We start from the raw sequence: 25,265 nt of genomic DNA, 5'->3' as shown, positions 1-25,265 counted from the left end.
CTTACTAAAAAAAAAAAAAGCTTCATAGCCAACAGTGAGAAATTAATCAAGTCATAACTTCTCCATTATCTTTCTGTTGTGAAACTTTATTTTCTGGGGGCCAGGTGGTGGAAAGAGCACATAAAACAAATATCAGACTTTTTGACAAAAAGGTGTTCTATGAGAATCAAAACTCAACCTGAATCCTCCAAAAGTCTAGAAATGACTTAAATAAATGACCAAGTATGAATGGGCAGCCAGTTATCCTGGATAGGTTAGAAAAGAAGGATGAACTACTTAGTATTGTAGAGGTACAGGGGCCCAGATGAGTGCCAAAAAGGTATTCAAAACCAAAACCCTGCTCACAAATTAATATTCAAAGTCCACCCCAGATTTATCTCCATGCTTCAGCCATGCCTGTTTATCTTGACAAATAAGAACATTCTGGGAGTCAGGAAGTCTCTAGAAATAGCCTCTAGTTTTAAGTTTTCTTGAAAATATTCCCTCCAAAGTCATTTCATGCTTGAAATAGACAGAGGGAAATTAAAAATAACCTGCTTCATTGAAGCTGTCAAATTCAGTCTTAAAAATTAATACCTTTTTGTACTTTTTTCAGAAACCATTAAATAGACTATGAATCTTCAACAAGATCATGGAGAACAATGCCAAACAAGGAAATTATCCCATTAACAAAATTAAAGACTCAGGAAGAGAATTGTTGTTTGTGACAAATGGAAGTCTGTTTTTAAAGAGTGAAAAAGAATATGAATTTTATAAATGAATAACTTTTTATAACAGTTGATGTGGCTTAAAGAAAATCAGATTTGAAGAATCTGAATAATTATTGATCTCTTGGATTTAACTTACCCTATTTTATACATATTTTGGGGAGAGGAAGGTTAAATCACTTTCATGTTCTAGTTACATGATTTTTTTAAAAAATTAAATAAAATGACACTTCTCAACCAACATACCTAAATTGATGCTTTACAAAGAAATATGCATAAGCTATATATTTTATTTCTTCTTTGGTTCTAGGTACTTTGCCTTTTTTAATCTTTGTATTCCCAGTGTCCAGCACAGTGGTTTGTATGTGTATGCATTTAATAAGTGTTAGTTGAATGGACCTGAATTCCAGGAATTTCCATAATTGTATAAATTTAATTACTATAGAGTACAGGAAAAAAGGCAAGGTATTTATAAAATCAAGTATTCCAGAGAAGGGTTTTTCTTTCATGGAAGAATTGCTTGCTAACCAGGCTATAAGGAAAAAAGACCTTAATATCTCAGCTAAGGACCATTCTTTAGACCATCATTTCCTTTATGGTTTCAGAACCAATTTAGGCAGAGATCATGATTAAAGGTAGGCACACTATGACTTTGGCTGGATTTTTAAGACTTAGCAAATATAATTTTCAGAAATTAATCATTGTCATCATTTTTAGAAATTAATACTTAGTGATTACCTAAGAGATACGAACGTTATTTAACCCTGAGTGAAAAATAAGATCTGTTGGCATTTTAATATCCCCATTAGCAGATTGGTATTTCATTTCTATTTGCAAATGATCCACCGGTTTGGGGGAGAACCATTTACAGTCTTTTTCAGGTGCATCCCACTGAAACACTAGATGATAAGCTGCTACAGGTCCTGGAATGTGCCACAGTCTTCCTTTTTTTCCTTATTTGAGTACCAGACACACATTTGGCCTTTACTTGTTGGATTAAATTGAACCAAGTTGTAGAAGTAAAAAAAAAGTGGAGACAAAGATATTTCTGTCAAAATACTCATAAGTTCAGCTAGCTGACAATAGGAAGCAGAAAAATGCTGCCTTCTTGCAAATTACCCTCTTACCAAAGAGGCAGGGAAAAAAAGAAAAAGAAAACTTTTTTTAAAAAAAAAATAGCGAAATTGCTTTCCCAATATATCCTCAGGGCACCAGTGGCTTTTTAAACGCAAGCCATCCAGAAGCTATTTTTTTCTGTGAGTTTATAAGATATTATTGATGGTGACACATTCAATAAAATAGGATTGACATTGTTATCCAAATTCCACCTTCTTTAAAGCACGAAATAGTCAAAGCAGTTGTAATATATTTACCTTGCATAACTCTTAGGCAAACCTGTTTAATATGCTGATCAGTTGGTGCTCTACCCTGGGACAGGAAAGAGAAAAGGCAGTTTATACACAGAGCTATAAAGAAGGCACTGTTAAATTGTGAGCTGACAAACACTGTCAGAGGGATAAGAGCTTATGCATTCAGGATGACTGTCTATGGCATGGCTGTCACAAATAGCCCTTCTGGTAATAATAAACTTTTTTTTTATAAAATGGACAAATTCTTATACATCTCAGAGGTTTAAAGTAATTTGATTCTGAACTTCCCAATCTTGAAATATTTTCCTCAAGGGACATGTTACCCCATGAGAATATCAAGCACTTATCTGCTGGTTTATGGGGTTACTTGTAATTTTTATCCTTTTCCTAAAGGGTGGGAAAAGCTAGGGATGAAGGGGAAAGAAATGGGCATGGAGAAAAAGGGCTACAGGGGCCTGCTACCTTTGGGAAATCTACCTAGTAGACTTGTATCATAAGAATTTTCAAAAGTTGACCCAGCCTCCTTCCACACAAATTGATGTGTTGTTTTGGTTTTTTGTTTGTTTGTTTGTTTTCTGGTGAAGGCTGCAGAATAAAATCACATGAAGAGCAACACTTACCGCTGGGCCCTGGATGCCAGGAAGACCTGTCGCACCTCGTTCACCTTGCATACCTCGTGGTCCAGGGGGCCCTCTGGATCCTTCCACTCCAGGTAACCCACGTGATCCTTCAGGTCCTCTTAAACCAGGTTCTCCAGGGTTACCCATCTAAGAATAAATGAGGCATGCTAACTCCATTTTCAAAAATTCTGATTAATTTTATTTTCATTCAACTATCAAGTATATGGCTTTTCTTTTGTCTCTTCCATCATTTAAAAAAAGAAGAAAAACAAAATCCATGCAACAAACATGCATAGTTAAGCAAAACAAATTGCAAATTGAATATGTCTATTATTGACTATATGTGTCTCATTCTGAAGGTTAGTCCCTCACCTCTTTGTCAGGAGTCGTATAGACTCTGGAATCATGGTTTGTCATTGTGTTAATCAAGGTTCTTAAGTGTTTCAAGTTCAATGCTGTTTTGAAGCTACTGACTTTCTATTATTAATGCAAGAAATTTTGCACTGAAGTCCAACTCCAATGGCTCATCACAGTAGAGAAACGATCATGAGCTCTCAAAGTCTATTCCAGCAGAGTACAAGGCCCTGTCATATCCTACGAAGCTGGGAAGACTTCAGCTATGGCACTGTATGTGGGCTTAATATCATAGGGTCAAGGGCTTAGAGCTGGATGGAACTTTAGCCACTGAGGGACCTCATTTCACAGATGAAGAAATTAAGGCATAGACAAGTAAAGTGACTTGTCCAAGATTTTGCAGCTCATAAGTGATAGACAGGATTTGAATTCAGGTCTTCTGTCTCTATATCCAATCATTTTTCTCTCATCTGAGAAACAAACCAGCTAAGATCAAAGTGGCTCATCACCAGATTGGCCATAGGGTGATGAATTTTTTAGCAATTGTCAAAAACTACCTAATAAAGTTAACGTTGACATCTCCCTTTAAGGTTTGCAAAGCACGCTATATATGTTATCTCATTTTATCCTCACAATAACCCTGTGTGTTGTGAAATAGATACTATTAGTATCACAGAGGGGATAATTGAGGCTGGAGTAGGCTAAGTGATTTGCCCAGGGACACACAGCTAATAAATGGCTGATGCAGGATTTAAACTCAGGTCTTCCTGACTCCAAGTCCAGCATTCTGTCTACTGCACAACCTAGATCACAAAGCAAATACCGCCTGTGTCAAAAGTGAGTATTCACATTGATGATACTAAATTTGCTTATTCTTTTCCCCCACTTTTTGGGAGGGGAGATGCGTTTCCCCTTGCCCCTGACCTCCTATCTAAACAATGGCTGGTGATCAGTCAGTTAATAAACATTTTCTAAGCACCTACTATGTGCCAAAAAGGGTGCTAGGTATTCAGGACACAAACGTCTAATGGATCATGAGAACTGAAGTAGTAAGATTTGGAGCTGAAAAGGACTTTAGGGATCACCTAGTCCAATACCGCCTTATTTTAGAGATGAAAAAACTAAGGCTCAAAGAGAGTTAGTGACTTGCCCAAGGTCACTTAGGAAGGTAGTAAAGTGATATATATTTGACCTCTGGTTCTCTGACTCCAGGATCCAGCGTTCTTTTCACCGTACCACAAGTCACCTAAAGACCCCTTGGTGGCACAGAGGATAGAGCATAGAGGATAGAGGATGGAGCCAAGAAAAACTGAAGTTAAGTCTAGCCATAGCCACTTACTAGCTATGTGACACTGAGCAAGTCACTGAACTTGGATCTGCCTCAGTTTCCTCCCCTGTAAAAAAAAAGGGGGTATAATAATGGCACTTCCTTCCTAGAGCTGTGCAGATCAAATGTGATAATATTTGTAAGGTGCTTAGCAGAGTGTCCAACACATAGTAGGAACTTTATAAATACTTGTTTCCTTCCTTCTATCATTAAGCAAAGTATATGATATCCATCTACAACTCATCAATCTCTTAGATTTCTAGCTGGAGTTAAATTATAGGATGCCATTTCCTCTCTGTATATCTCAAACTATTAAAAATGCTATGGCATTTTAACTATTAAGATACATAAAAAAGCAAATGACATATCATGAGATCCATATTTGCTTTTGGACCCCCATTTCCTCTCCACATATTATCTACATTATTATAGATATTATAGCACCACATAGATTATGATAGCACCAAATCCATGAGAGTGTTTAAGTAATTTCCTGGCAGTAAGTTCAACACTGAAGAAGTACTGTTAACTTTTTTGGGTAACAAAAAAAGCCGTTTAGGGTATAGCTGCTAGATTGTCACAACAGAGTGACAATATAGTCAAGACTGGAAAGAAAATTTCAGGGAAAGAAATGACCATTCAGTTCTCAAAATATCCTACAGAGAATATGAGGGAGCCAACAGTGATAATAAAATTAATTGTTGCATTTTTTTCAGTTGTGTCCAAATCTTCATGATCCCGGTTGGGGTTTTCTTGGCAAAGATGTTGAAGTAGTTTGCCATTTCATGCTCCAACCCATTTTATATATGAAGAAACTAAGACAAACAGGGTTAAGTGACTTGCTCAAGGTCACACAGCTAGTAAGTATCTGAGGCCAGATCTGAACTCAGGAAGAGGAGTCTTCCCATCTCCAGGCCCCATACTCTATACACTATGCCATCTAGCTGTGAAGTGTCACATAAAAGAGGTTAAAATAAGGGAACACAATGAGATAAGACTTAACTAAGTATTGAGGAAGTTAAAAACAGTCATCAGAAGAGTAGAACTGAAAAAGACCTTAGAGATCACTAATTCTACCCTCCCCATTTTACAGATGAGGAAACTGAGGCTCAGAGAAGTAAGGGACTTGCCCACGGTCATATTGGCAGCAAATGGAAGAACCAGGATTTGAACCTAAGTCTTATAACTACAAATTCAGCCATATGAGAACCACATATTTTCTTAAATATAAACCATATATATAAAAGAAGGTTGGAATTTATATTTAAAACTCACTCTTAAAATCATTTCCCATAATGCATATCCAAAGATCATTTCTAATAAAAATAGACTAAATTCACATTTTGTCACACTATCTCTCCTGGTATTTGTGGCAGAAGCAGCTACAATGTCCTACTGTTTGCAGAATATGAATGAGAGGATAAAAGAATGGAAGGCAGTAAGAGAATTTTAATGTTCAAGAAAAGTGTGCTTATAAAAGCAGCATATTCCTGGCTCTGTTTCATGAATTTAACATTATCTAAGAAAGAGCTAATTTCTTGAAAGCAAAAAAAAATGAAATTTTAAACTAAAGAGCAAAAAATAGGAGATAAGCTAATATAATTTACTACCTTACATGCAAATACAACTCAGCAAATGTTTATTTCTGCCATTCCTTATTTATAAAGGGTTGGCCTCCATCTAAGCCTGTCTGCCAAAAAGTAATTCTCTAGTGAAATTGTGGCACAAGGGGCTATATGTGGGACAATAGGAAGTGAGAGCTTGTAGTGCTAATGAAATTCTACAGAATGCTAATAAACTCCCAGAAGCACCTGAAATGACCCAGGATGGTTGAAGGTCAATAGCTGGAAAGATACCAGAAGTGATATATAGCAATACACTATGAAGCCCTTGAGTCACTTCTTGGCAACATAGGAGACAAATTTGTAGTCACACTGAAGGTGTGTTAGTGGAGTTAGGACACAAGACAGATACTTTTTGACCGAAATAGATTCAGAGTGGGGGCAGTCTACCTGGGAAGGGCAGGCCTACGCAAAAAGTCACAGTCTTGGGCCAAAGGTAGAGCAACTAACACTAAAGCTTTGGATTACAATGTCCAAAAGATGCTGAAAAGGAACAAGAGGAGCAAAGTTTTCTACTTCACAATTCTGCCTAGGACTATCCTGGGCTAAAGAGAAAAGTGGGGAAGGGCAGGATGTGTCCCCTGGCCCAATTCAGGGAAAGGGGCAAATCCGAGGTCAATGTTTTTTTTTTTCATCAAGAGCCTGTAAGCTGAGAATTTGATCCAAATTTAAATAAAATTAACTTAATCATTCTCTCTTTTGACCAATGGACAGCTCTTTTGATTAACTCAATCATTCAAGGCCTTAGAGCTAATATGACCTTGAGTATTCCTTACATATACATATAAGGAAGAAGGATTTTTCACTGCAAAACCCCATGAAGATTTTGTTTGCATATTTTCCTGACTTATGCCTTGTATTTGACATTCATTGAGATAGCTAGGTGACACAGCAGATAGAGCAGTGGACTTGGTGTCAGGAAGACTTAAGTTTAAATCTTGCCTCAGACACTTACTGGCTGTGTGACCTGGCAAGTAACTTAATCACTGCCTGCCTCAGTTCCCTCATCTGTAAAAATAGAATAGCAATATCACCTACCTAAGGAGGTGTTATTGTGAGGAGAGAATACAATTAACATTTGTAAAGAGCTTTGCAAAACCTTACAATGCTCTAAAAATGCCAATTATTACTATTACTTTAAGAGTTTTTAAGCATAATGCCCTTTGACCATTAAGAGACTCAAATAGTGTAGAAGGAGTGTGTATTTCTCTCTCTGTTTTTCTCCCTCTCTCTCTCACACACACACTCACACACACACACACTATGTAGGCATCACAACTGGCAAAAAGAATTGTTTGGTCAACTACCTTCTGAGTGTTCAATAAGCAGACAGTGCCTTAAATTAAAATTCCCCTTCATTTTTCAATGGTCAAAACTATTTAAAAACAACTACTGCCTTAATGAAGGATTTCATGAAAGCTCTGGACCTCACATGCAATAATGCGAGACTTCTGACATCACAAGGAAAAAAGGATGAAAGTCCTCCAGCTGAAATACACTTTAATGTGATTTCTTTAGCTAACACACCATTCTTCCATTGTGACTCTCATGTCCCAATACATAGGAAATTATGAAAGCCAAAGAAACATTTTTCAATCTTATAATTACTAAGGAAATTATAATAAAATACTGATGCTTTTCCCCAATGTGTGCAATTTAATTTTTTTTAATGACCAATTTGGACAGAAAATTGGAAAATGTATTGCCATTTAATGGTGACCGAGCCATTCCTAAAGAAATACAGAGACTACTCTTAAGCAGGGTTACTTCCAAAGTGAAATGTGTTTCCATAATGGCAAAGAGTTTTCTATTGATTCAATCTATTATTTAAATAAATTTGTAAATTTGGTTCTTCATTTACTTAGAGGCAAGTCCTTGAAGAATTGATGGTTAGAGATGGATTTCAAAAGTAAAATGCTGCAGATGTTATACAGTTTTATTGATTTTTTTTATAATATTACTCTTTATCATACTTACAGATCCCTTTGGGCCTGGCAATCCTATATCTCCCTAAATCAATAAAACAAAATTATATTAGAACAATGTATTCACAGTTGAGATAATTTTCTTAAAACTTTCCAAACTGGATTGTATTATTGAAATGTTGGAGGAAATATGATCAAATTAATAAAAGTATAATGTCATAAGATGTGAAATATCATTAAAAAAGTTCCAATACCTTACAAAAATTGCAAAGTCTAAGTTCCTTTTTATACTCTCGGAAACACTTTTTTTAGTCTACCTCACCAAATAAGGTTTTCTTTCATAATTTAAGAAAAAGAGTGAGTATGAAAATGTCCCAAAAGTGATCATGTTGGCTAATAGAAAAAATATGTTCATTCAAAGATGTCACGCATCAGTCAATCAGCACTGGAAAGCAAATGGAATTCATTCTCTTTGCCTAGAAATGAATATCTAGGACTCAGAGAAAAACTGAGATAAGCTTTTTTTTTCCAAATTTACTTGACAATGGGGACCATTTTGCTAAATCAAGTATCACATTTAGATTAGAGTTAAATCTCCAAAATCAAATAGAAAATCAAGTCCCAGTTCTGATAGCTTTTTATTCTAAAAATGGTTTTAAAAAAATGATTTGATGAGAAACGTAGCCATCTTGCTTTAAAAAAAGATATCAAAATAAAAAACTCCCCACATTTTTTAAAGATTCTAATCTGTTTCAATAACAAGGAAATGACCAAACAGTTCTCCAAATTATTTCCTAGGAGCATCTAATCCATTAAGAGTTAATTGTTTGGAAACTTTAAAACTACAGAGGAGGATTCACAGGATACCTTTCTATCAAGGATGGTGATTCCTTCTCTCCAACATATTTTCTCAATGGTAGGAACCATTAATTATTCTTGGACAAAGCAAGGCATAGGAGAATTATTTATAGACCTGCATGCAAATTTTCTTTCACTATCACCTAGATGCATCATCTAGAGATAATTACTTTTTTACCCCCAAAAGATGTAGTGGAGGAGACAGGTCCATAAGAGATTAAAAACTAGAGCGTTTTCCCCTGACTCCACTTGGCAATTTTTACCAATAATAATAGAAGTGTGCTTATAGACAAAATAGTCCAGATTTTTCAGAATTCAATGAAGAAAAGAGATTTCAATTTAAGAACATGCAGAATTTTAAAAATCTAAGGAAAACAAGTCAAAAATATTTATAAAGTTTGGTTACAGACCACTTTAAAACAGAAGTGAAATAAATAAGAATGGCTTACTAGTTCTCCTCTTTCTCCTGCTTCACCTTCTTCACCAACACGACCCTAAAATTAAGGCAAAAAAAAAAAGCCAGTGGTCCCACTCTTTTTAAGCTACATCCATACAACTTCACAGTGGCAATTGCAACTTACCAAATACTAAATACTACATAGAGTATTCAATGAAACATCACAAGGATCAAATTATAAGACTTACTTGTTCTCCCTTTGGACCAGGCTCACCAACTGAACCCTATATTAAAGACATTGTGATATTGTCTCAGAACGTGGAACTTAAGAAGTGGTGTTATTTTTTTTAAAAATAAGATGAAATTACAATAGAAACATGAATTAACCAACTCCCTCTACCCATACTAATGGAGAAAGGTAAGAAACAATATCTCCCTTCATCAATGTAGGGCCAGATGCCAAAGTCAATTCACTGTAACAGTCATTAAGTATATACTATATGCAAGGCAGCAAGTGCTGGGCATTTAAAAAAGCAAAATGAAAACATTCTCTGCCCTCAAGAAGCTTACATTCTACTACTGTAAATGGACTATAATGTAATTTGTACATAGAGGTGCACTAGAGCCAACTTGAACCAGTTTGACAACCCATTGTTAAATTTTCAGTGTGAGCACTCACACCTTGGAAATCAACAAAAAGTTACAAAGCAGGTCTTGATTTATTGCTTTGTTGATTATCTAGATTTAAGAAATGGAGCAAATGTTAGTTATGCTAATTTTTGTTCAGAGAGCTGCTTTAATTCCCCTGTTTGCCATTGTAATAAATAAAATACAAGAGAAATTAAGGGAAAGAGAGGACACCAACCACAGGGAAGGCTTCTCACAGGAGGTATCTTTCTAAGCTGACCTTGACAGAAGACAAGGATTCTAAGAGACAGAGATGAGGAAGGAATTTATTCTAAGCCTTAAGGAAGAGCTCATGAAAATGCAAAGAGGTAGGAGACAGAGTGTCAAGGTCTAAAAATAGATAATAATTTATAGACAGAACAGGAAATTTGAGTATAGCTGCATAGCATGAACCAAGGCCAGAAAGACAGTCAAATTGTAGAGTGTCTACGAAAGTATAGTCTATCCCATTGACAATGAGGAGCCACCAAAAGTTTTTGAGCAGGAGAATGCCTTGGTCAGATCTGTGCCTTGGGAACACTGTTATTGGCAGCTGTAGAGAAAATGGACTTAAAACATGACAGAGTGGAAGCCCTTTGTATCCCCCACACCCAGCACAATGCAGGCCACAGAGTAAATGTGTGTTTAACTGAATTGAATGGAAAGTGAGAGAGACAGTATGGTATAATGGAAAGAACATATCAGGAGACCTGGGTTTCAGCACCAGCTTTGATAATGACTAGCTGTTTGAGCTGGGGAAAATCACTTGACCCCTGTGGGCTTTGGCTTCTAGATTTGTAAATGAGAGAGATGGAGCTAGCACTCTGACCCAAGGGTCCTTCCACTTCTGATGATCTGTGAATTGATGATCATAAAGGGAATTTCCTTTCTCAATCCATAATTCTTTTCTCTTTGGACAATAAACAATTACCATCTGGAGAGATTTTTTTTTCATAATCTCCAAAATTTAAAGGTCATATAATCCAACTCTCTCATTTTTCGATAAGGAAACAAGCCTAGAGGGATGAACTTCCCTCCTCAGAGGCTACCCTCTTCCCTCTGCACCACATCACATCATAGTAAAGAGACTTGTCTGCTTTGTAAGTGACTGAACTGCATTCTAGGGAAATTCTCCATTTGACTGAAACCATCCTCCTACTTAGTCAGTGGAGCCTCTGTATAACCATCTGTTAGTTTATAAAATACAATTAATGCCCGATGACAAAGTAACCTCTTTACCATCTGAATCCTTACCCTGTCACCTTTCAATCCAGGGAGTCCAGGGGGACCGGGAAGGCCTGGAAGGCCTGGGCTGCCAAGAGGACCCTGTAAATCATCAAGCACAAAAACAAAAAGCCAGTGTAACAGCTAACAATCTAAGCACACAGTCCCACCAGCCAATATGCGGCCTAGCTTGCCTGGCCATTTCCTGAAGCAAATACAAACCAAGTATCTAACTTTTCTCCTGTAAGCAGCTTGTCCTTCATGGCTTTTTTTCCCCCTCATGAGATCACCAACTCCCATGGTTTACATTCCTCTACAACAGTGGGCTCTTTCAGCTTGGGCCTCTGCGAGGCAGTACCCCCTCTTGCTGTGTAAATAAGCAGTGTAGATGTTTTAAAAGACAGCATTCATGCATCAGGGTCCTGAATTCCAGGAAAAACCACAACCCAAATGTGGCACCCAATGTTTCCCACCATTTCAGAACACATGTCACAGGCCGCAGTTACTAACATGCCCCTCCATATGTGGCCTAGATGGCATTTTTAGTTGTGCCATTTCAAATATTGCTACCTTTCATTTCCAGGCATTCACAAAGTAATGGAAATGAAATGTGGTTTATGAGTGACTTCTCCTATATTGTTTCCTTCTGCTTCTCTGTACTGGGTTCACCCATCTCTCCTTTCTCATAATAGCATGAATTAGAGAAAGTAAATACAAAAAGCTGAGGAATAAAAAAGGCATCACTTACCAGTTTACCTGGTGAGCCTGGAGGACCACTGGGTCCTAATTCTCCTCTGCTACCCTGTAAAGGCAATTAATTAGCATGAAAGAGCCCTTTTTCCAAGTTCAAGTGCTTCATGAAGATATAAGTAAAATAATATTCAACTAAAAAACATTTTTATTAAAAATTGAAGTCATCACAGTAGCATCACCATTCTTAGATAATTAATTTGAAGCCAGAAATCATATCTATCAATTCAATTCAATTCAATCCAAATCAATTTAACAAACATTTAACAAATACCTACTATGTGCCAGGCACCTTGCTGGCTGCAAGGAATACAATGGCCAATACAAAAAAAAAAACAATGGTTGCCCTCTGGGATCTTAAATTCTATTCCAGGAAGGAAAAAAAGTATGTTCACAGGTAAGTCTTTTTTTTTAAACCAATCTGTGCTTTCATCAGATTGGGAACTCCCAGTGAGGAACTTCCTCTACCACATAGGTCTCTCTTGGTAGACACAGATAAGAAAATATAAAAATGTAAACAAAGATTTATACAAAGCAATTGAGGGAGAGGGAGGCAGCCTAATGGGACGAAGAATTAGGGAGAAATTGATTGTCACATTACCTAAAATACCTAAATCAACCAGTAATGAGAAACTCTTTTGATGAATATAAATAAATAAAAGATCCTAGTGTGGGATTTCCCTCCATCCAGGTCAATTGCAACCTCTCTAAGACTTAGTAGAGAAAAAGCAGAGTAGACTGAAGAGCATAGAGATTAAGTGATTTACCCCATCATTCTATTAAGCATCAGAAGCAGGAGTCAGTGAATACTTAAACTATTTGTCAATTATAATGATACTTAGAAAAAATACCTTACAATAGTCCTATGTGTATGGCAGCTAGGTGGATAGAGCACAGTGGATGGAGTGCTAGGCCTGGAGTTAAGAAGATTTGAGTTCAAATCTGACTTCAGACACTTACCAGGTAACAGATCACTTAACTCTGGGCAAATCACTTAACTCTGTTTGTCTCAGTTTTCCCCATCCGTAAAATGAACTGGATTGAACAACAACAAAAGTCCTATGTGTATGTATGAATAAATACATATGAATATATGACAGTGTGTATATATATATGTATATATACACATACATATATGTGCAATCGTATATCTTTAGTATCTGAACAGAGAATACAGATTTAGAAAGCATTTAAAAACCAATATCTAGCAACAATCCTGAAGCTCAAAAGGATCTAGTAGAAAAAAAGAACTCTACAGTCAAAAGATTTTGTCTTTAGATTTCTTGGTATACTCTAAAATACACAATGGGTAGAGATGTATAGAATGAAATACAGCTCTTTGTTCCCTTTTTAAAAAAAATATTAATGATGTAAATTGACTTTGGAAACTTCAAGAGAGAAAATACTGTGCATTCATTGTAAAAAATAACATCTGATTCAGGACTGAAAGCTCTTTGATGGCAGAGACCACATGGAACCAAGTTCCCCACGGTGGTACAGCAGTGCTATGCGTTCTGGAAGTGGTAAAAAAAAAAATGCCTTATTTTGCTACTAAGATGAGGGACAGCATAGCATAGGTAGAGAGCTGACTTTGAAGTTTGAAATTCCTGGGTTCAGATTCTGAATCTAAAATATACTGGCTGTGTGACTAGCCAGGTCACTTAACCTCTCTCCAAGACTTTAGAGTTAAGAAAAGATTCAAATCTCCATTGGTAGTGAAATTTACTTACCAGTGAAATCTCAGGTCCTGTTTAAAAAAAATCTTTAAGACACAGTTAACTATGTTAAACACTGAAGCTATTCAAGAAATAATTGTATTCCTGATGGAAGATACTTTTTCTTTCACAGCATGACTTACGTGGAAATGCATTTTGCATTACTACACATGTCAAATTGTTTGCCTTCTCAATGGGGAAGGGGGAAAGAAAAGGAAGAGACAATTTGGAACCCAGAACTTGAAAAAAGAAAGTTGAAACTGTTTTTACATGTAATTGGGAAAAAATAAAATATTAAATTAAGAAAAGAAATAATTGTATTCCTATAAATCTCACATTTGGGAGGGAGTGGCTATTCTTTTTTTTTGTGTGTGTTTTACAATATTTATAACTGTACCCAACAGCATCATTCTAATCTTCCTTACAAAGTAGGCATCTGCCTATATCTTACAGTAGAACTATATTTCAGGAAAAAGAACCCAAAAAAATCATTTAAGCAATGTTTAAAGTTTTGAACATTTCTGAAATCCAGTAAGAACTCCTTACTGAACTGCAATAGGCTCCAGATATATAACATCAACATCGGATATACTGATAGCTCAGGGACAACAGTTTCATGAGCTTTGCTGTAAGCTGGAAGCAAATGCCCAATTTTTATTAAACAATACTTCCAGTTAAGGAAACAAATCAGCTCAATATCTGGAGTGAGCTTCTTACTCAAAGCCTGCCTGCCAATATGCCTATCTATATTCTCAACTACCTATTCTTCTAGGTCTTGCAAAGGTTTGCAGGTGGGACCTATCATTAGCTTGGGCCATTTCTACTGTGGAAATCACTCTGGGAAGGCCTGCACTACACGTATGTGACTCTAAATGAAGAACTGGCCAATAAAAATGAAGTATTTCCTGAATGCAGAGTGTGAATATCAAGATTATGTCCCACTCCAATGATTAGGTCTCACACTTCAAAGTTCAAGACTTCTTTTCTCCAGGATACCTGCTATGGTGACTAGTTCAAATCATTCTTGGGCAGAATTGTGGCTTAAGTCCCAAATAACATAATGCTAAAGTGATCTTAACTGGGAAAACAAACAATTGTAGTGAAAAGGTGTAAAATATAATTTACAACACCAGAAAGTAAAACTTCATTGTCTGGGGCATACCCTGAAGCATTCACTTCTGAAGGATTGAACTTCCTCACTTTCTTATCATTAATAAAAGTGAATGATTACAGCATTCATTTTTTTCCTCTTCTACTTACAAAGTTGTGTTGTTCTTTTTCTCAAAAATGCAACTAAGTAAAGGTTTTGTGGGGCTCCATTTCTTTAAAGAGTTATATTACCATGAAAATCCAAGTATTTTCTCTGACTTTCAAAACTCATTTCCCTCTTATTTCAATCAATCAGTCAGCCAACCAATATGTTAGGCACTGTCTTAATTGCTAGGTATGTTTTTAAAAAAGGCAAAAACAGTACCTGTCCTCAAGGAGCTTAGATTTAAATGGGGGAAACAACTTGTAAATAAATAGGTACAAACAAGATTCATATAGAATAGATGGAAAGCAAGTAGGGGAGCCAAGAAAGGTCTGCTACCAAAAGTAAACTTTCAGCTGAGTACTGAAGGAATATAGGACAGAAGTGTGGAGAAAGAACACTCCAGGAATGAGGGACAACCTATGAAAAGGCAGAGAAATGGGTGATGGAGTGGCATGTTAGAGGAACAGCAAGAAGGCCACTGTTGCTAGATCTTAGCCTCTGTGGATAGAATGAAGAGTAAGAAGACTGGAAAGGTAGGAAGGGGGTTAGGTTTTGAAGGTCCTTGAAATCCAGAGGATTTTGTATTTGAACCTGGAGGTAATAGGGACCCACTGGAGTTTACTAACTAGAGGTTGAACTGCTCAGTCCCAGATTTTAGGAAAATCACCTCTACCTGAGTAAGGACAGACTAAAGCAGGAAGAAAGTTAAGTGAGGGAGGCCAAGCAGGAAACCATTTCAATAGTCCAGGTGAGAGGTGATGAGGGCCTGAACAAGGGTGGTAGCTTTTTCTGTCCAGAGAAAAGTGCCAAGAAATGTGGAGATAGTAATGATGAGACTTGGCAACATATTGAGTGTCTAAGGGGAGAGAGAGAGGGGGAGAGGGGGAGAGAGAGAGAGAGAGAGAGAGAGAGAGAGAGAGAGAGAGAGAGAGAGAGAGAGAGAGAGGAGAGGGAGAGAGTATAACAAAGAGATTGGGAGCCTGAGTAACTAGGACGATGATGATGCCCTCAGTAGCAGTAGAAGAGTTTGGAAGAAAGGTGGTCTTGAAGAGTGGGGAAGACATTCAGTTCTGTTGGGGCCCTCTTGAATTTGAGATGATGGGACATACAGTTTAAATAGGCATTTAATGATGTAGGACTGAAGCTCAGAAAAGAGACTAGGGCTATATACATAACTCTGAGAGCCATTAGTCTGGAAATAATAATTAGAGAATTCATAAGCTGATGAGATCACCAAGTGAGAAAATATAAGGAAAAAAAGAGAAGGCAGTCCAGGACAGAGCCTTGATGAGCTCACTTAACAAGCTTCATAAACATTAGTAGACCCTCAGTAATCCATGCCCCACTCAGTGCCCCACAGAGTCAACTGTCACTATTGTGTCTGGAACTTGAACAGACACAAAGCATGCATGAGAATTAATTAAAGGAACTCTGGCTATTTAGCCTGAAGAAGAGAAGACATGATAGCTGTCATCAAGTATTTACTGTGACATGATGATTAGATTTTTTCTGCTTGGTCCTAGAGGGCACAACTAGTAGCAACAGGGGGAAGTTGTGAAGACACAAAATTTAAGCTTCACATGAAAAACTTCCTAATGGTTAAAACTATCCAAAAATGATGAATGGGCCAACTCAGGAAGCAATGGGTTCTCTCCTCAGACATCTTCAAGCAAAAGCTGGATAGTCATGTGCTGGGTACAATGAAATAATCTGAGATATGTGCTGGACCAGATGGTCACTGAGATCCCTCTCATCTTTGAAATTCAGTGACCCAAGGGTAAGATCCATGAATGTAGGAGTGTTTGTCCCTTTGTTTATGCAGAATGGAGATTCTTAACCTTTTTTGTGTCGTGGACCCCTGGGGAAATCTGGTGAAGCCTATAGACTCCTTGGAATAATGGTTTTAAATGCATGAAATAAAATATATAGTATTACAAAGGAAACTAGTTGGAATACAGTTATAAAAAAATCTAACAAGTTCGTAGACTCCAGATGAAGAACCCCTTTCACAGAAGATGCTTTTAGAGACTACAGGACTTCTCCCTTTCTTTTCAATTCCATCCTGTAAGTCCTTGGCTAGCGAGTTCTTAGACAAGTCTGCAGCAATATGCTCTCCAAATGAAGAAATAAAATATTTACTTATGAATCAATGACCCAACAGGGATAAAGATGTTGCTTTGGGCTGGGACAGTGAGTGATTCTGGGGCCAGGTCTTATGGTTTCCGAAAATAATCGGGTTTTCTCTCTAAGGTCTATTATTTCACTATATGAACTAATGAAAGGATATTAGCATGAGTGACAGGGATACAAAACAGTAATCGGTGCAAGCACAGATTAAGCTAAACAAATGCCATGAGAAGACTAATTAACTATGACACTGATGACAGGAACTGCAATGACAGAGCTGTTAATTAAAAGATAGAAGCTGCTCCACATCAGCGAGCTGGGGCGATAACAATATTCTCAGTTGGAGGTTGGAAGTTAATATTTTTCTTCAAAATTTTATCCATTCCCAATTCTCCCAAACAGATCAACCATCGCTGAAAAGGTTTCAATTCAAGATTCAGAGCTAGAAAGGACCTCAAAGGTCATGTAGTCCAACCTCCTCTTTTAGCAGATAAAGAAAATGAGGCCCAGTAATCTTGTGACTTAATAGAGACAAAACTTTGAGTGGAAACAAAACTCAAAGCTAGGTCCTCTGACTTCCCAAAATCTTGGGGTTTTTTCCCACTCTATTAATAGCCCAGAAACAACCTTCAATAGAAAGAATAGAGACTAAGGCAGAATCTTAACATAATGAGAATATCATGATGAAGGAAACTTACAGTCAAGCCAGCTCAAATCTCTTTCCATATTTAGGAAACATTTTCATAGTTACCACTTCTCTGGTGTCCTTTCCCCAAGGTTTAGGGTTTAGAATTATTCAAGTTATACAATCCTATGTGAAAGGTACATTGCCTGTTAGAAGAAGCCTCATTTTGCAACCTTCAGCATGTGTAAGTAAGGATGGCAAATTCTTTGAAAGCAAGGACTATGTTTCCCCCCCTTTTTTTTACCTTTTTTTTTCCTTTTCATTCCCAGTGCCTAGCAAAGTATTGACAATGCAAATATATCCCTAGCACTTAGCACAGTGCCTGGCATATAGTAAGTGTTTAATAAATGCTTCTTGTTGTTTGTCCTCATTTTCAAAGAGGATCAATGACATCACAGATGATGTCTTGACTTGCATGTGAATTGTATTCAAGTGAGGCAGAGTTGCAAAGCTGTCAGCCTCCTCTCTCTTCCAGTCAAGGAAGTCTAGTAGCAAAACTAAAAGTTAAGACAAGATAAAGACAAGTCAAGATAAATACTTATTGACTTGAGGGAAAGAAAAGCTACAATCAGCTATATAGAGCTTCCCTTTCCACCTCACTGTGCCCATTCTAACACACCTACTAATGCATTTAAAAGCTAATCAAGGCATTATCATAACTTTTGGAGAGGTGTAATCTATATCTACATAATTTTGTTAGTTATAAAACACTATTTCAGCTTCATTTCCATGATTGGTAATGCTGTGTTATCACTATTAGATAGTAAATGGTCCCTGGGAAAGGAACAGTCTTGTTCAATTTAAGCCTGCTAAACGTGCCTTGACAAACACAGATATGGGCCCTGCTGTAAGTCTTGAGTCTATCTAAAGAAACTACTAAAGCATTCAATCAAAATCAGCCTCATCTCCTTCAAAATCATCCATCACTGAACAGGCTAAGCAGGTATCTTTCTTAATAAATCAGGACCAGTTGTTCGTTCAAGAAATCCACATAGATAGAGATCATGGAACATGACAGCCATTTTTAAATAACAACCACTTATCTCGGGGTAGTGTTTGTGAATCTTCATTTAATAATGTGCCTGTTTATAAATGGATCTATTACATTGGCACAAAATCATGGGAAAGACATATCCATTGACACGTTATAGTTGCTGAGGTTGTTTTACAAAATCCCTCTAACTTTTTTATTGAAGAGTCCTTAATTTTTAGGATTAAAGAGAATAGAAGCATCTATTCTAGAACTGGAAGGGACCTTAGAGGCCTTTGTGTCCAGATCACTCCCTTTGCAGAGGCAGAAACCAAGGCTCAGAGAGGTTAAATGATTTTCCCTGGATCTCATGGCTAGATGCAATTTGAACCCAAGTCTTCTTAATTCTAATTTCAGTTCTCTGTACACCAGAAATGTCAAATGCAAGTGTGGCCAGAACCAGATTAAAACATAATTGGGAAATATTGTCTACAAAATAAGTAATACAATTTGTTGTTGCTGTTGTTGTTCAGTCAGGTCTGCCTCTTCATGACCCCATTTGGGATTTTCTTGGCGAAGATAGTGGAGTGGTTTGCCATTTCTCTATATAGCTCATTTTACAGATGAGGAAACTGAAGGTTAAGTGACTTGCTCAGGGTCACACAGCTAGTAAGTATCTGAGACCAAATTTGAACTCAAGATGAATATTTCTGACTTCAGGCCCATTGTGCCACCTAGCTGCCTTTAGAATATAGCTGACCAATAGAACATAGATAATGTTAACACAGTTTTTTAAGTCAATATGTGACCCACAGATATCCTTAATTAGTGGTCAGTAGCTTTAATGTTAGTGGCTCCTCTTTCTATTTGAGTCTGATACCACTGCAATATACCATGCTGCTGGGATAGTTGGCTGGTGTTTACACAGCTTAAAAAAACTCAGTTGTTGAAACATGTAAAAACATCTACAAATGGAATCACAGCTTTAAAATCTTGCTGATGTAAGAAGTAGAAAAACAGAAAATCACTTTACATAATCTAGATCATATGCTATATACTAAATGCTTCTCTCTGGCAAAAGGAACACCAATTAACCCAGAAAGTCAGCTATAGATCAATGCTTTATAAACCCATTTTATGGGATTAAAAGTACACTTTGACTAATTATTTTACATTACCATTGTAAGGACTTATTTAGTCCTGATTTAATTATAACTTTTGTCTATATGTCACAATGATATAAAAGACCAATTCAATTTTATAGTCCTATTATGGACTGTTCTCTACTAAAGTCTTAGTCTAACATTTTTTCATGGCATGGAGGTGACCCTGAGTTCCCAAAAAATGAGCAGATGAAGCTTAAACTATAACAGGTCCTTGATCAGAGTAGAGGGATATCTTTATACAAAGGGCAGATCCAAGAAAGGGTTGATGGAGCTAGTTAATGTGAGGGATGATGAAGGAGGATATAATCCTAAAACTGGCAGGCTGGTAGAGTCCATGTGACATACTTCTCTCAAAGATGGAGCGTTCCATTCTCCTACCATAGGAGGTCTGACACAGACCTGTTTTGCTGAAGCATGCAAATCATCCCTCAATTTGTTCAAGGAATGAGTAATAGAAGTATCAGTTCTGGAGGGTTCCTGCAACCCCCCTCCAGATGTGTTTTTCACCACAAAGGAAGAATTTGAAATCAGGTGTTTAAAGTGAAGTTGTGAAGTATGTTTAAAGTAAAGACCTATAATTTTCTTCTAAATTAGGATGAAATGCATTAAATTCCCAATTTTCCAATCAGTCTCAAATCTACCTGTTGTTATCCCAGTTCATTCTGCCCTGACTTGCCTCTGTACATTTTCATAATCCAACCCCCAAAGCCTAGAACAGACTTTGCCCACGTCTCAACCTATCAACCTATCAGGCCCCTCTTTTTGATCCCTCTTGAAAAAAAGTATATTTTATTATAAGAAAAAGGATGGATCCAAGAAACAGAAATAGAACTGACATAATAAAGTGATGATTAGATTTTAGATGAGGAGAGATCAAAGGAAAGGGGGGATTTTGTCAAATTCTAATTTATTTCTGTAAGACCTCATCCCTCTCGAAGATGGTAAGCTCTTCATGGGCAGGAGTCATGCCATTTTTTTCACATTTGTGCACCTAACACCTAACCTAGTGCTTTGCATATTTCTTTTTCTATCTCCAAGTGAGAAAACTTCCTCTACCAATGCAGATCAGTACCTACTCTGCAATTTGTAGTCTTAGATTCTCCAGGAACATTGAAAGGTTAAGTGATATGCCAAGGTCAACCTCTATTTGTGGGTGCTTTAATTTTTGCAAAGGGGATTGAATTTTTGAAATTGAAATTAATTAGAAGATTTACGTTACTGTGTCTCTTACAAAATGCATAATTCCCCAGAATAATAGTAAAGTACTAAGGGTTATTTTAAATTCTATAAAAATGCATTTACAGACATTGATCATCACAATATACCTGTGAATGAGACATGGGAAATGGCAGTATCTCTCATTTAGATGAAGAAACTGAGGTTCAGAGAACTTTTAAATAATTTTCCCATAGTTATACACCTAGTAAGTGTCAGAGCAGGACTCAAATTCTAGGTCTTCTGAGTTCCATTATTAGAAGTTGCCTCTTAAAAAATCATTCCTTCTACAACCAAAGGAACTGTTGTATATCCTTTAAGAACTTTTCTTATTTCTTGAGGAAAAAAATCTATTTCTCGTCTCAACTGCTTGCATAATCAGGCTAAGCCTAGGAGAGATGCAGAAAAGACAAGTACTTACTGGTAGCCCCCGGGGTCCTCGTGGTCCAACTTCCCCTGGAGGTCCTTGTTGACCCTGTTTTCAAGATGATAGGTAAATAGCAAGTTAGGAATAAATGGCCTTTTGCCTCCTGGTGACAGAATTAATGAATTATGAAAAAGAGAAACAATATCTTACTGGTTTGCCTGAATTTCCCATAGCACCAGGTACCCCAGGAGTACCTGTATTACCCTATGAGGTAAAGATAAGCAAAATTCAATCAGAACTAATTATCCACTCGATAAATTCACTAGCAAAGCAAAAGTAGAAGGGAAGCTTATATTAATTAGAACTAAATGGCATTAATTTGTTGATTGCTTCTCTAAAAATTAGGAGGTTGTAGAGGCTTGCCATCGTTCTACCCTTAGAACTTAGAATTCTGTGCCTAAGCCTAGAGCATGACATTCTGCTTGTTAGAAGTGTTTAAAACAACAATAATGAAGGTTATAAACCTAATAGGAAATTTCATGGAGTCTCCCTTTACAACGTCCCCCACATCAGTCTTTTTTTTTATCTTCTCCACTACCACTGCTCTAGATAATGTCCTTATGACATAAGGCCTATAATGTTACAACAGCCTTCTAAAGGGTCTCTCTTGATGCCAATCTCTCCCCACTCTAGTCTAGCCTGCACACCACTGTAAGTTAATTTTCTTAGTATGCCACTGTGCTCTCATTATTCCTTCCTGCAAAATCTTCAGTGGCTCTTCATTGCCAAGAGAATAAAGCAAAAATTCTTTAGCCTATAACCCTCCACAGTCTGCCTCAACCTAATGATAATAATAGCTAACACTTATATAGCCCTTGAAGGTTTGCAAAGCACTTTACGTATATATTATCTCATTTTATCCTTATAATTCTGGGAGTAATAATGAATTTTATATTGAAATGTACATCTATATGTCATATATGTATACATACATATATACATATATGTCATATATGTACATAATATAGCTACATATAGATATATAGTCAGAAGAGCCTCATAACAACCTTGAAAGGTATGTACCATTATTACTCCCATTTTACGGATAATGAAACAGAGGTTCAAAGAGTTAAGTCAAGAAGAATTTATTAATGTTATTTATTTATTAATATTAAGGCTGTGACATGCCTAGGCTCCCACAGCTAATTAAGTATCTGATACTGATGCAAACTCAGGTCTTTCTGATCCTAAATCCAGCACTTTGTTCACTGTGCTACATAGCCTATCTTGTCTCTGACTGCACAAACCAAACTCCCCTATACAAACTATTTAGTTATTACTAATAAGTATTATAATAACTCGCATTGATAGAGCTTTCATGTCTATTTAAGAGCTGTCCCCACAACAACCCTACAAGTTAGGGAGTATAAGTATCACCCATTTTTCAGATGCAGGAAACCAAGAGACATAGAATGACTTGTCAGTGGCCACCAAGCTAATAAATGGTAAAACTGAGATTTGAACTTGTTTCCCAGCTATAAATAATCCAGGTTATTTGCAATGTGCACATTGGTCTATTACAGCTTCCAAGTGCACCTTGTGCCTTTTGTTTTCCTTTTCTCACTCTCTAGGCATGAAAAGCCGTTCCTGCTCCCTCCACCACGTCAAACCCTACCCAGCCTTCAAGACATAACTTAAGTGCTCCTTCCTCCACAAATCATATCCAGCTTCTTCTAACCTACTATGATTGTTCTCTCCTCTTATCTCTTACATAACATTTGTCGTCTAAATATTAAACCAATCAGTTATGTGCTGCCTTGTAGCTATTTAACTTGTACCTTAACTTAACTTCTTGTATATTTAACTTTTTAATATGATAATTTCACTTTTTGTTGTTTCCCCATCTAGTATCCTAGATCTAGGGCTGAAAGCTACCTTAAAGGTCATCTAGTCTAACTCCCTTATTTTCCAGATATGGAAACTGAGGCCCAGATAGTTTAACAACTTGCCCAAGGTCACACAGGTAGAAAGTGGAAGAGCTAGAATTTGAACTCAGATCCAATGACTCTAAGTTCAGCACTACATGTCCAGTGTTCTTTCCACTGTATCATACTGCCTCCCATTAACTAGGAAGCTCCTTGAAGACAGACTATGATATACTTCTTTTTATCTCCTTTAGCACCCAGACTTTTAATAGATAGTAATTGGTTATTGATAAGTATTAAATACTTGGTTATGATATTACTTGGGTAAGTTAAGAGTTTGTGCAATGGGATTATCCATATTGAATGAGTCCTAAGTCACAATGTCCTAACTAGGGCTGATGGAGTAACAAACAGGCACTAAGTTGTCTCTCATGGTCTTTAAAGGGCAGAGAGAAACAGTACATGCCTCCTTATTCAAAAAGGTTTGTAAATATCTAGTGGGAGATTAGGGATGGCTGGACATGAGATTCTTACTTTCTCCAACTCTTGCCCTTTGCAAAACCTCCATCCAACTAGGGCATTCTCCTATCTTCAACACCTCAAAGCACAGAATCTTACCAACAACCTTGTGAAAACCCATAGCTAGTTATCTTTGGCTATTTACAGATACAAAATCACATTCCCTAGGTCAGAGGACCTGAAATTTTTCATGATAAGGACTCACTTTGTGCCTCGCATGAAGGCTTCTGATGAACTAGGGAAATAGGTGAAAAACTGGCATGACAGGGTATCTAAGGCTTAGTGGTAGATCTAAATTATTGATTGGGAAGATCTGCCAGTAAGTCCCAAAGAGAGGAGTGTAGCCAATAGCTACAGAGTCAACATTGATAAATCTGGGTCTGTGATCAACCAGTTGGGGTCCTGGAAGGCAGTCACTGAACATTACAATCATTTGATCCATGATAGCTATGGAATTATGGCCTTAATTGAACCAAAGAGAGGCTTTTCTGAATTTCTATATTAACTTCACTTATTCCAAATCTAATTCCAGCAATTTCCATATTGTGCCATATTTATTTTTCTGATACTTTTTCATTAATTCTTTGAAAAAAAAATTCTTTGAAAAAAAACTTTGGGTGGTACATTATCAGTGTTTAGTGAAGCAGATAAGCATACAATCTTATATCTCTATACGCCACTAGCCACTTTAATGATGTTCATTAGTATGGAGTACTGTAACTTAACGATCCTATTCTTTCAATATAAATTGTACCGAACAATTTATCTCTGTCCTTTCACAATGTAAAAGGATGACATTTTCATTAGATGAGCACAAAAATCACAAGCAGCAAGCTTCTCTTCAAAATATTTCTGTTCACACGTCTGAGAAAGAGATTTCATTATCTTCTTTATTCCTTTAACACCCTGCCTCTTATTTCTTCCAAATGTCAAATGCATTCAAGAAAGAGCTTTTACATTTTGCTAAGGTACTTAACACTCTTGCCTTCTTCTTTCTCTCACATGTCTAATGTATCATAAAAGTCAGGTTTTAGGATCTAAGAAGTAGAAATATTCAAGTACCTTTTCACCAGCAACACCTTTTGCACCAGGGGTTCCAGGTAAACCCTAAAAGAATGTACACAAAATGTGACCAAATGTATCATCTGAATATCTACATGGATTTCCCTAATTTTACATTGACATATCTGAAGACCACTATAAGGTATCAAGAACAATTCACACTTTTTAATGTTTAACCATGAGAGTCAGATTTGTGCTACTCATTACAGCATAGGACAGGATGGCTACTCAAATTTCAAAGTGAATTCTTTGGGTCTTCCAATACCACCTTATTATATTTGTCTTAGTCTTCACTAATTGAAGCATGAACTTACTACCATATTGAAGCAACGGGAAGCAGACTAATTTCTATAATTCTAATATTTCTTTTTTCCCAGTTACATATAAAAACAATTTTCAACCTTCATTTTATTTATAATTTTGCGTTCCAAATTCACTC

At 36.8% G+C, this 25,265-nt stretch overlaps 1 protein-coding gene across 1 annotated transcript in view; it reads right to left on the bottom strand.

Annotated features, from left to right (window-relative positions):
* Nucleotides 1–25,265, bottom strand: part of COL9A1 (collagen type IX alpha 1 chain) — a 117,224-nt gene that overhangs the window by 18,940 nt on the left and 73,019 nt on the right. The window contains exons 26-35 of the mRNA XM_078156772.1: nt 24,827–24,871; nt 21,531–21,584; nt 21,375–21,428; nt 11,819–11,872; nt 11,101–11,172; nt 9,429–9,464; nt 9,233–9,277; nt 7,978–8,010; nt 2,698–2,844; nt 2,081–2,135 (exon numbers count right to left, since the gene is read on the bottom strand). Coding sequence (XP_078012898.1) covers nt 2,081–2,135; nt 2,698–2,844; nt 7,978–8,010; nt 9,233–9,277; nt 9,429–9,464; nt 11,101–11,172; nt 11,819–11,872; nt 21,375–21,428; nt 21,531–21,584; nt 24,827–24,871 — 595 coding nt within the window. The remainder of the gene's footprint in view (nt 1–2,080; nt 2,136–2,697; nt 2,845–7,977; nt 8,011–9,232; nt 9,278–9,428; nt 9,465–11,100; nt 11,173–11,818; nt 11,873–21,374; nt 21,429–21,530; nt 21,585–24,826; nt 24,872–25,265) is intronic.

This window comes from Phascolarctos cinereus, unplaced genomic scaffold (assembly GCF_003287225.1).
Source record: "Phascolarctos cinereus isolate Bilbo 61053 unplaced genomic scaffold, phaCin_HiC Scaffold_5;HRSCAF=322, whole genome shotgun sequence".
NCBI lineage: Eukaryota > Metazoa > Chordata > Mammalia > Diprotodontia > Phascolarctidae > Phascolarctos > Phascolarctos cinereus.
Note: the sequence above shows the minus strand (reverse complement) of the source record. Positions and strands in the feature narration are given on the sequence as shown.